The sequence below is a fragment of the Rissa tridactyla genome, chromosome 5 (assembly GCF_028500815.1).
Source record: "Rissa tridactyla isolate bRisTri1 chromosome 5, bRisTri1.patW.cur.20221130, whole genome shotgun sequence".
NCBI classification, from domain to species: domain Eukaryota; kingdom Metazoa; phylum Chordata; class Aves; order Charadriiformes; family Laridae; genus Rissa; species Rissa tridactyla.
The window spans coordinates 26,982,025-26,994,580 of NC_071470.1; the positions used below are offsets into that span (position 1 = coordinate 26,982,025).

The following is a 12,556-nucleotide window of genomic DNA, read 5'->3' on the forward strand; positions in this document are numbered from 1 at the left end:
GGTAGACATCCTTCCTGCGCTGCCTTTGTACTTTCAACAGAGCAGTCAGAATGATCCAATTTCTAAGCTTTTAAGCGACGTTTAAAAAATGGGCTGTCCTGGTAATCAGAGCTCTCCAGTTGCTTTCTGCAGGAGTAAAGGAAAGAAAGGATGGCAGGACGTGCTGTTTGGCAACACTCAAGACACTTAGGTTCGAACCATGTGATAGATCATAGTGGTGACCAGAGTGCTGGTGGGGAGGTTGAAGGTGCTAATACACTGTGACGAATGATGAAATTTCAGATATCGTGGTTAGTAATGCTTCCAGGATTGTCCATTTTTGCTTAATCTTTACTGTTGCTTTCGGACTGAAACTGTCCACCGTGCTGATATGATGGGTTTGGTCATTCTGTTGACAGGTATGCCTGAAGTCTCCCTTTTTCCAGCATGGTGTTTCAGTGTGTGATTGAGAACTTTGTGTCTGTCTTATTCGCGTTAAGCCATACATTAGCTAGGGCTACAGAGTAGTCCTACTGACAAGGAATACATAGTGTGCAGTTCAAGAACAAAATACCAGTGTGGCCTCTGGTGTTCTTTCTAGCCCCAGGATTAATCTGTGTCATCTGTTTGCCCAGGACAGGCCACCTTCCTGTCCCTGTCCCTGGAGCTGCAGTCACCAGGTTGAAGGGAAGAGTCTGGGCTCTGCTCGTAGCCGTGGTGGGGAGGAGTGAGCTGTACCAAAGCTGTGCTGCTTGCAGCACAAGAAAAAGAACCTTTGCCCCATCTGTTTTCCCCTGTATGTCACCAGATCAGTCCGCTGGAAGGTGACCCTTTGGGAATACTGATGTGAGGTGACTGAGGAAAACCAAAGGGGAGCAGCTTTTAGCTATATTAAATAGCACTCTTATAAGAGGTTATATTGGGAGTGCAGTAATTCCTGAAAGCTGCAAGCTGACTTTCATTTATAAACTTGTTAGGACAAATAATTTGTTCTGGTGATGTGCAGCTTACAGCCTGCATTGTATCAGCATCTCTCTGTAGGATGTTGGGTATCTTCTGCCCCTGTTTACTTCAGTATAATTCCTTTTGATGTCTAAAGTCCTCCAGCCTTAGAGGAGGACTGTGTGATGCTTCAAGAGTCGTTGAAAAAATGCTTGATAATGACTGTTGACTAAGGCATGGGATGTTTCCAGGATCCTGGAACTGAACACATCACACACGATGCCTGAACTGTTGGGGGGAAGTTCATTTAAGACTGAAGTGTTGAAGAACTGTTTGTAAATTCTTGTGTACATTTCCTTTCAGTGCTGCAAGTTATGCCAGCTCATCAGACTCTAGGAGAATACCCCTGCAGTTCTCACCGGTGAACTTTACTGCAGGTCATCTTGTAGAGTCAGTCCAACTTCCTTTTTGTTGCAAGGGGGCAGTAAACCACACCAGCTCTGCTCAGAGCAGAGATCGCTTCCCTCTCAGTCGCTTGCCTTTCAGTGGGAAAGAGCAGTGGCCCATTGCAGGTGTGCTTCACCCTGCACACAGCGCTTGACCACACGAGAAACCCAGAATAAGATGTTTCCATGGGCTTGTTCAAAGAGTTACCAGAATTTATTAAAAATGTATGTGAGTATTTGGCAGTAGGAAGACAAATGCTTTAATTGAAGCCAAGTTGAAGCTGTCTTTTTCTGAGCTGAATTTCTGCAGTTCATTCCATGGACTGGTTGTGGGCAAGGTCTGCAGAACAATGATGTGCTTTGTGCTCCGTGTGGGAAGCGAAGTCTCTGCCACTTACTGCCGCGCAGCCCTTGCCCCCTTCCTGCGGGTGGCTGCAGCTCTGCATTCCTTTTAGAGCTGATACAGGGAAAGTGAGACTATTACAAAAACGTATAGCCTGCTGTGTTAGCCAGTTGGATAGTTGTCACTGTGCGTAAGTCACCCTCGTCACTATGGCTAAAGTCATTTTTCTTTTCTAAAGGCCAGTTCATCTCTTCACTTGATGTAATTTATTTACAAGTAGAGACAAGGAAAATATTTCCCTTATATTTAAAATAGATCCCTTTTGTTTATATATATAAATATATATATATATTCCTTGTATTCCCATTATATTTCCCACCCTAGCACTGCTACCTTAATGAACTGAGGCAGCAGAATACAAGATACTGATATCAGTCAGCTACCATTCCTTGTAGGCTTTGGTTAGGGGCTAAAATTTTTGTATGCAGATTTATGCCATTAGTATTGTTCAGACATCTGATTAAAATCCCAAAGGAGCCTTTCCACAAAACTCAATGGATTCAAATCCAGTGGATTTGTTGGGTCAGATTTGTTTTGTTTCCTGTGCAGCTCCTTAAAACCTGTACGTTATTAGCTTCCCATTCATTGGCAATGGGAATCCGGACACAGGTGATGTACATGCCAGCACATTTATTTGTTACTGTTTAATGTTGTAGTTTGTACTTTCTTTTCTTGACTATTTGCAATTATTTGATGTCTTCTTGTAAATAACAAAGCTATGCTGAGACAATCAGTCATAACACAAGGGGAAAATAATTTGCATACTATTTTTAGCCATCATCATTAACAAGAAATGCTAATAGTGTTCTAAAAATGTTTTCTCGTAGTATTCATTACTATCAGAAATGAACTTCAAATAAACAAGAAGATATCTGAATCTAAATATAATCTGAGTATTGATGTTGAAGAGATAAGATGTATTACTTGATTTAATGGCAGATTCGGAAGTTTACTGTGAGATTCTTCTAAATGGACCAAGCACCAAATTGACTTTTTTTCTCTTTTTTGTTTTTTTGTGGGTTTGTTTTTTTTTTTTTTTTCCTGTCTGTTTGTATAGAAACATATAAGATAGGATGGGAGACATATCCCTGTCCTCCTTTTAGTTCAGGGCACAAGAGACCTATTAGAACCTTGATAGAAGGAAGACAGTAGTATGTTCTACCTCCACCTTTCTTAGGTACTTTGCAGGTGGAGAGGTAGCGTTTCAAACTAAATAAAGTCCTCAAATCAAATAGTTCATATGTCCAAGGCTGGAATACCTAAAGTTTGAAATTCCTAGTTTGAACAGGGAAAATGCAGTGTTAGGCTTATCCAGGATGATATAGTACCTATGACATCCTGGAGGAAATCTGAGAAGAAACTGGGGAAAAGTGCCAAAATTGAACTTTGTGGTATTGTAGAGCTTGTTGGGGAGCGGTGACATAGGATGAGCAAGAGCGTTACACAAGCATGCTGTGCCCTTCTGCAGTAGCGACTGGTCACTGTCCTCACCAGAGCATCAGGCACCATGGTGGCCTTGGAGCTTTGCTTGATTTTGAAATGGAAACAGCATAAAAATGAGGAAGGTTGACTAAAAGGAAGACAAATAGGCAATATCTCTGCAAGGGATACAGAGACTGTGTAAAAATGTCATACTGGAGCTATGACGTCTTTACCTTTTAGAAAGATGAAGAAACTTTGATGTAATTAAACAGCAGGGAAGGAAAGTTGTTAGAAGGCATCTTTCAAAAAACTGCAGTTGTGCTCACATGAGGAAAACAGAAACAAAATATAAACTCTGGCACATTGAAGGCTAAAAAAGCGAGCCAGTCCTGGAATTTGAGTATTTTCAGCAGGCACAAAAAATGAAAGCTGAAAAAGGGTGTTCAGAGAATACAAGGACAGAATAAGAAACCTGAATTAATATTTTGAATTTGAAAAGTCTGGAGAGGTCCCACGCTGTAACTTTATAGGGGATGTATTGGACAAGTGGAAATGTCAGTAGAGACGCGGAATAAAATAATAATTTTGTGTTGCATTGCCAAAATATCTTAACATTTATTCAAGACTGAAAAAAATAACTCAAAATATAGGCTTCATATCACAGTTCAACTTCTTTCTGAATAGCCTCAGTAACAGTAACACTGAGAGGATTAATGTGACCTTAAGAAAAAAGTAGTTTTTTAGGGGGAATACTTGGAACATACACGCTAACAATTTGTTATTTGTACCTGACAAACTATCAGAAACTGTAGTAGAAAAGTGAGAATTTGGGGAAGAGCTGGCATGGCTTTTGCAAAGGAGAATCGTGACTCGGGCATCTGTCGGAGTTTTCTAGAGGTTCAAGAGGCACTTGGAGTTTCAAAAGATACCCTGGAAGGGCCCTTATGGAAGTGTCTTACGGAAATTAAGCTGCCGTGGGAGAAAAGTGTAGGTCTCGGGATAGCTGAAGAGTTAGAGGATAGGTCTCAGGTTTTCATTTCTTGGGAGAACCAGCTTCTCTGGCAGATAGATTCGTATCAGGGTCTTAGGTGTCTAATTTTGTGTTTGCTACATCTTTCATTACTGAAAATAAATTGCTTACCTTGTTTAGCAACCTGAACTGCGTTCAAAAGGCAGCTTAGGTAAATTTGAAGGGAAGAAGCTATAAATACTTATAAAAGTGATTTGGGATTCTTAATTTTGTAAATTTGAAGGGAAGAAGCTATAAATACCTATAAAAGTGATTTGGGATTCTTAATTTTAACGGTGTCAGACAGCTAGCTCTTTTTGACTCATACTGTGGGCTTCTTTTCCCCCCATCAGTATGAAACCAACATCTGTCAGCTTTTGCCTCCCTCCTTTAACAGTTATTTGTCTTGGCTGTAAATGCTTTGGGAGAAACATGTTATCGTTCATTGCTTGGCTTAGCAGGGGGGTTGGACAAGGTGGCCTCCAGAGCTCCTTCCCACCTCAACCGTTCTGTGCCTGAGCCTTTAACCCCAGTTCAGGCTGAAATGTTTATATATGAGTACACAGTAAGGCTAAACCAAACTGTTAATGTTGTACTGACAACCCAAAAGGTAACATCCTTGCTTTATAGGAGTTTCTCTTTCATTAGCCTCTTCTACATTCACGTGTACCTATTATTTTTTACCCACCTTGTTTATGACCGGTGTGTAGTTAAATGTGTGTACGCTTTGACTGGTTCAGTTAGTCAGCAGTGCAGTTGCATCTAAAAGTGATGCCCTGTTTGTTGAAGGAGGGAGATAGAAAAGAAAGGCTGATTCCTGCAAGCAACCTACTGTTGTGGTATTTTTTTAAACTCTGTTTCTCTCAGTTGTGTTCTTAAAGTGTGATTTTTATTTTTTTTTTTTTTATTTACGTGTATTGTTATGATGTATTTTCTTTCAGTATATCAAGAAGTTTTACAATGAAACTTGGGAAAGAAGATATGGCTTCTCAGTGGATGAAAGCACACTGACTCTCCTCTGGTCCATAACTGTTTCTATTTTTGCCATTGGTGGCCTTGTGGGTGCCATAATTGTTACCCCAATTGTGAAATTCTTTGGACGGTAAGTGTATTGGAAAACGTGTGTTTTCTAAAGCAGTTTTTCACTTAGTCTCTCTAGAAGGCTTTATTTTAATTTTTTCTTTTAAAAACCCTCTTCACCAGAATGTAAATTTAAACATCTTCAAATTATGAAAGCTCATTTTTAAGAATTATGAATTTCCAAGAGTAAAATCAGTACCTTTCTGTCTGGCCTTACTGTGCATCATTTTTGTGACAGAAGCCATTTGCTCTGAACGGGCAGTGCGTTGGGGTGTCGAGGAGGTTGAATTGTCAAGAGTGCAAAAGGAAAATGCCATAAAATAGGAAAGATTTCACAAAGAATTGGCACATTCTTGTTTCACGAGTCTGCTGAGTATCTTACTGAGCACAAATAAAGCTATCAACGTGTCTCGTTTGCTTCTCATCTTATGTTGTCATGTGGTAATAAGCATTTGCTCTTTTTTTTTTCTTCCTTGTGTCAACTTAAAATACCGTTTGAAGAGCCAAAGTAGGGTGAAGTTTGTGCTTGGTGTTCCTCAAGCTTGGGGATGCCTTTCCTGCTCTATGCGATGCAGTATTTGACCAAGTCTTGACCATAGGGAGTATGAGTATTTTAGGAATGTCTTTCCTGGTATGTGTTTGCCTTTCTGCTGCAGTTACTAATTAGATATTTCTGTCAATTTTTTTGTTTGGCACAGTCTTCCAAAGAGAATTTAAAAAGTAGTTTGTAATTCACCTATTTTTAGAAGGGCATGGAAAAAATGGTTTGGGGTGCAGCAGAGCCAGGTTCCTGTTGAGGGAGAGAGGCCCTGGCGCACAGTTGTTGCCGTGGCAACCAGGGACCCCGACTGGGTTGTTTACCCTGTGGGGGGGGTTGCACCTGTGGACAGGTCAGGTGACCCCAACTGGCCAATCGGGTGTTCCATCCCCTCCGCAGCGCTCAGTATAAAAGCTGAGGGATCAAAGGGATCAGGTTGGTTCCTGTCTGAGCCCATTCTCCTTCGGATCTTCTCCACTGGGTTCCTCTTCAATGGACTGCTTCTTCCATGACTGACGTCCGAAGAGGACCCCGTCAGCTCATCTGGCTTTTGATCCTGGTCAGTGTATTCCAGTTCCCATTTGTCGCTGAGTCAAGTCTGGAACTTTCCCGGCGCCTGCCAGTGACACCTCCCTGGGAGCTTGATACGGTTTTGTGTATATTTGTATATAGTGTATCTATTTCATTATTTCTCTTTTTTTTAAATTTTATTAGTAATATTTCATTGAAGTAGTTTAGTTTTTTCTAAACTCACAAACCTCTTTATCTCTCTTCTTGCTCTCCCTAGAGCAAGCGGAGTAGAGACCATCTGCTGTCCTGTCATTGGCCAACCCGGCCCAAACCAGGACAAAAAGCCATTATAGCGTTCATCTTAACTGCTCATTTGGCTTTTCCTTAATTGTAAATTCAGTATAATTTGATAATTTTTACTCAGTTAAATCACTGGAGAAGGTCGTCACGGCAGCTAAATATAACCATCCACCTCCACCGTTCTTACTTTTCTGTTCTGCATTTTGACTATTTCCATTGCTTTAGACTGTACTCTCCTAGGCCTGTCTGTCATTATTTCAACTCTTCCACATCCCATTTTTCACCTCGAAGAGAATGTTTTCAGATTCTTCCATTTCATGCTTACAGCAAGTCAGTATTCTCTGCTCAGTAAATCAGTTATCCGTTCTTCATTACTTTGTTCCGTCCCTTGACCATTTGATTTTCAATTCTTAAATATTTTTCATAGTCACTTTTTTTTTTTTTTTTTTTTGGCTTGCAGTCTTCTGCCAAATTGTCAGTTTGGGTTTTACACACCCCTTAAATATATGAAACTATGCCTTACTCTGATTAATGCCCAGAATTGCTGCTGAGTCTTCTTTACTTTATTAAAAAGTGAAGTGAAAAATAGGTTCATAGAAGTCTTGAATTTTAGATGAAGAGTAAAACAGCTTTGTGTGCAGTTTTGTTAAAGTGGTGGCTGATCTCAGACATATATATATATATATATATATATGACTTTGATGGGAGCAGGTCATATTTCCAGGGCAGAGCTTTGCATCTTGCAGACTCTGCCCCTGTTTATTGTGTATCCCTGTTAAACTGTGAAAACAGCTCTCATAGGTATGGTGTACAAGTACTTGATTAGAGATGGGAAAGGATTGCATCTCTCAGGGATGCTGGATAAAGGCTGCACATCAAAGTGTGGTTCTTGAGCTTGCTGTGCACACTGCAGTGTGTTCGTCTGGTTTAGGAAACCAGACTGACATATTGGTACGGTAATTGAGGAGCACATTATGAAATGTTGACAGAACAATAAAATACTCCACTGTTAAATCATTCAAGTGTAGGTTGGAGGGTTGTAGGTATGATGAAGTGGAGCTCCATTTACACTGACACAAAATAACGAACTAAGGGGGATAAAAAGCATTAGTCAGAAATAATATATGACTTTAAAAAGAGCACTCTTGAATCATATTGCTGTAAGGTTAATAACATAATTTTCAAATTACCAGACTCCTAGGCCCTAGTTACTTCAAGAGAGATGTAGACTAATTTTTTCAAAGAGAGCTTTGATCCACATAAGTCACACATTCAAATGTGGCTTTGGCACTTCATATATATTCTCTTCTACTGAAGAGCAACTGCTGTCGCGTATCCTGAACACCCAGAGCGATATGCTTAGTGGATTGCTTAGGCCACTGCTAGAGAGGCGTTTGCAGGAGGAGAACAAGGCCTTCCTTCAAGCACAGTGAACCATTTTGAAGCAATTAAGGGCATTTATCAAGATTTTTTTAGTAATGCTACCACTTGGTTATTCTGAAGTCTACTGTAGTTGAAATGGTGATTTGATATTCAATATGTTACTGTCTTTTATTTAAACACCTAGTTTAAAGAACACACAGCTTCTTGTTTAAACACCTAGTTACCTTACTATACTTTCTTTATGAGGTATCATATTTGCTCCCAAGTGGAGCTTCTAGAGTCTTTCTTATTACTGAATTTTGAGACAACAATACATTTTTGAAGAAACTTTAATTCTATCATTTTGCTAGTTGGGAGTTTTAGACTAAAATATTAATAATTCAAATCCCTCATGAAAGTTATTACAACAGCTCAGCTCTATTGGTGTCTAGCTGGTGAGTGAACTGTGTCAGCTGAGATGCTTATAGAAACTGATTTCTACTGAGAAAATGGTTCTTCTCTTAGGACTACTTCGCATTGAGTACAGGATTGAAAGGTACATTCCTGAGGGAACTGGGGTTGTTTAGTCTGGAGAAAAGGAGGCTGAGGAGAGACCTTATCACTCTCTACAACTGCCTGAAAGGAGGTTGTAGCGAGGTGGGGGTCGGTCTCAAGTAACAAGTGATAGGACAAGACAAGGTCGGTCCCAAGTAACAAGTGACAGGACAAGAGGAAACGGCCTTAAGTTGTACCAGGGAAGGTTTAGATTGGATATTAGGAAACATTTCTTCACCAAAAAGGTTATCAAGCATTGGAACAAGCTGCCCAGGGAAGTGGTTGAGTCACCATCCCTGGAGGTATTTAAAAGATGGGTAGATGTGGTGCTTAAGGACATGGTTAAGTGGTGGTTTTGGCAGTGTTAAGTTAATGGTTGGACTTGATGATCTGAAAGGTCCCTTCCGACCTTGGCAATACTATCATTCCTGCAGCAGCATGGTCTTAGAGAGAACCAGTTTTGGCACTAAGTTATAAAACGTAATGTTTGGCGTAGGATGTAGGAGGAATGGGAGTGAGAAGACTCATGGGTCAAACTAAAGAAGGGGAAAACACTTACCAATTACTGCCATGGGCAAAACAGGCTCAACCTGGGGAATTTAACTTAATTTATTGCCAGTTAACATAAATATTTAATTACTGAACAGGTATTGGGAAACACGACAAATGTTAAAAAACCTTTCCTCCCAGTTTCCCAGGCTGAGGGCTCCTCTGCTCCCCCTTGCTCCCATGGCGGGTGACACTCAGTCCGTGCAGTGAAGGAACAGGCCGTGCAGGGTGATGGGCTCAGTGGGCAGCAACTCCCCTCTGCTGCTCCTTCCTTCTTACTCTTCTCCTGTGCTCCAGTGTGGCTCCTCCATGGGCCACAGTCCTTCTGGAGATGTACCTGCTCAGTCCTGGAGCACCTTCTCCCCACTGACCTTATTATTCTCTCATTCCATCTCCTCATGGAAGCCACCCCTGCAGCCTCTTCCCTTCCAAAACCTTAACACAGACACGCAGCACAGTGTTTTCATTACCAAAATTTACATGCTTTATATAGTAACACTCTAAACAGCGTTTACTTTCTTGTTTTCATTTTTTTCGATCTGGAAAAGACAAAATCCTTTGTTTTTATTTTGGTTGGTTAGGCTGCGCTTTTCTATTCTTTGCTGCATAGAATAAGGGGTCGCTGGCCAACTTTTTCTAAAAAGATACATATTTTGTAGGGGTTTTTTTAATTATAGAAGAAGAAAGTAGTAACATGAGATGAACGTATAGCATTTTTTTTGTCCTGAATGAACAGTGTTTCCATGTCTGGCCTTATTTATATCACTTTTAGCCCTCTCAAATTATATCCATTTGAAAAATCTGTTTCAAATGGTAAAGTCATCATCATGCTTGACAGCTGTGTTGTATAAACATATACTTTCAATAAGCTATATGTCATTGTTTGATCTTCAAACCATGTTATTCATTCAAACAATGTTCAAAAAACACTAGAAAACAGGAGAAGTATTCTAAAAATACAAGTATTAAAAATACTTGCTATCAAAATTTATTGATCTGTTGTAACAAGTTGGATGACTGGTTCAATGGGTGGGAGATGTCCAGTTGGTACCTATGTGTTGAACTCGAGAAGAATGAGGGCTGCTGGGTCAGTTTGTTACCTGCTTTGGAAAAGAAAAGGGTAGGGAGCCTTTCTGGTCATTGCTTTTCTTTTGCATGGAAATCACAATATATAGAGATTGAAAATCCATTGAGAATACTTAAAAATTTAATACCACTTCATTTTTTAATAAAATTGGTATATTTTCAGCCTGTGCCATTTACTGTCAAAGTTAATAGAATCCTCATAATTTACATCATCAGTGATGTTTATCTCCAGGTAAATTTGTTTTCAAATCAGTTGTTAGCTTCATATGTTGTTGTGAGTGGGATTAGAGGCTTCAGTGTTGAGTTGTACCTCTAGAGCCAAAACAAGACTGTTCTTAATTATGTGACTGGTAAAGAGAAACTTTGTTGCTTTGCCTCTTATAACTAAGTGAGGTGACTCACAGATAGAAAACATAGGGTACAATCATTCTCTTGCCACGTAATTGTGAAAATTACGGTGTTTTGTCTTGTGTTAGAGAACAAGCGATGCAAAGCAGGTATCTCGTTGTGATGTGCTGTAGAGAGCCCACCACATCTCCAGCAGATATCCCAGCTCTGGCTGTGACTCTGTATTGTAATTGTAAGAATTGTAAGAAACTTCTCAGTCACTCGCAAGGCTGAACCTGATGATGATAATAGCTTTTCCAGCCATTCACCTGCAGGCTGTAATTTAGCAAAAATCCACTGAAATCTGTATTTGTGAAGAGATGTGTATAAGGTAGCAGTGATTCTCTGAGTTCTGGGTGGATTTTTTTACTTCATCTTTCAATAGAGAATCATTGCAGCAGAGCTATTGATCTTGTATCTTTAACCCCTCTTCCATGTGTTCAGGAAATGAGACCTTGGATGTCAGTGTTTGAATCTGTCAAAGGCCCGTGAAATCCTACATGTCATTTCTTTTGTAAAGTGTTTCCTTCTGCAGAAGTTACGAGACTTATGAGTAACTGTAGAATTGATGAGTCCCTCAGACTTAAGCAGAAAGTTCTAGAAGATGAAAACTGTGAGAAATACAGCTGTTGGTATAGTGTGAGCGAGAAATTGAGATGTTCTGAAATTTTGAAAATATATTTTTGATTTTCTTTGTACTTCTTCAACAAAGTAATAATTTGACTTTACATTTCTTTTCTTTGAAAGAAATGGTGTTTTTCACATTTTATTTGACTGCTTTGAATGGAATAATTTAAAAATTTGGGGTGAAAAAGATATATCTCAATATTTTGGTTAACTCAACAATTTTTGGAAGGAGATTGATTTTTATCACTTCTGTGAGCCCCAGTGTTTTTTTTCTAGCTCTACAAGTAGTAAGTAATTTTGCTTAATGTATTTCTTTAATATCATGGGTTGAAGGATGAATTATAATGACATAAATATGTCAGTGTTGGGAAGTTCTCCAAATGGCAAAAACTGTATGTAGCATAAAAATGCCTATAGTTATAGCAGTTTATTGCTATTTGAAGTATATTCTTTGGTTCCTACATACATACATTTGCCCAGAGTATGCTTGTTTATGTTCATATACAGTGTCTCGGGGCATGGCACTTGGGTTCTTAGGATGTGTAGGATGGCCAATTGCTGTGCCTTTGAAGTATTGCTTTAGTTGACTATGATATGTTTTATTTTAAAGCTGTGGCATTGGTTTGGAACTGTATCCATTTGCGTATAGTGTTGTATTTTGGAACTCTACAAAACATGTAAGAAGCAGTGTTTGTTAGGCACTTTTTGGTTTCATTTATGGATATTTAAGAATAATAGCCTAGCGTGCTTTGAATATGACTAGATTTAGCTGCTGTGATGCTAGTACTTACATAAAATGTCTTTTTCTTTTAGGAAATGTACATTGCTGCTCAATAATGTGTTTGCAGTGACAGCTGCATTGTTGATGTCCTTCTCCTTGCTGGCGGGGTCGTTTGAAATGCTCATACTGGGACGTATTATAATGGGTGTTGATGCAGGTAAGCTTTTATCACACTGTATATATCTGAAATGCTTGCACCATGGACAGTCTTTCTCCTCTCCCCCAGTTAGATCTTTCTTTACATTAAAGAGGCATTTTGGGGACTAGCCACACTGATTTCACTGGGGCAAATCAGCTGCTTGCTGCCTTGTGTTTAGAAGTTGTTGGATTCCATGCTAATACAAGTAGGATTAAGTGGAAGGTTTGGTACATCATCATTTGCTCCTAGCAACAGAGTCTTCCCAGTTTAAAAGTAAATCATGGAGGCACTGCTGCACCAGAATAGTCCTGCAGCTAGTAGTGAGGCTCTCAGCGGCTTCACAGATGGGTAGATGGTGAGAAATACTTACTTAATCTGGAGATGGACTTGATGAATCAAGATGGTTTAACCCTCTCAGTGTAATTACCTGACTCTAAACAA

General features: G+C 39.6%; 1 protein-coding gene across 3 annotated transcripts in view; it reads left to right on the top strand.

Moving 5' to 3' along the window:
• SLC2A9 (solute carrier family 2 member 9) overlaps nt 1-12,556 on the top strand; it is a 111,625-nt gene that overhangs the window by 7,151 nt on the left and 91,918 nt on the right. For all 3 annotated transcript variants that reach the window (XM_054202859.1, XM_054202858.1, XM_054202860.1), the window contains 2 exons: nt 5,143-5,303; nt 12,009-12,133. In XM_054202859.1, the coding sequence (XP_054058834.1) occupies nt 5,143-5,303; nt 12,009-12,133 (286 nt within the window). The remainder of the gene's footprint in view (nt 1-5,142; nt 5,304-12,008; nt 12,134-12,556) is intronic.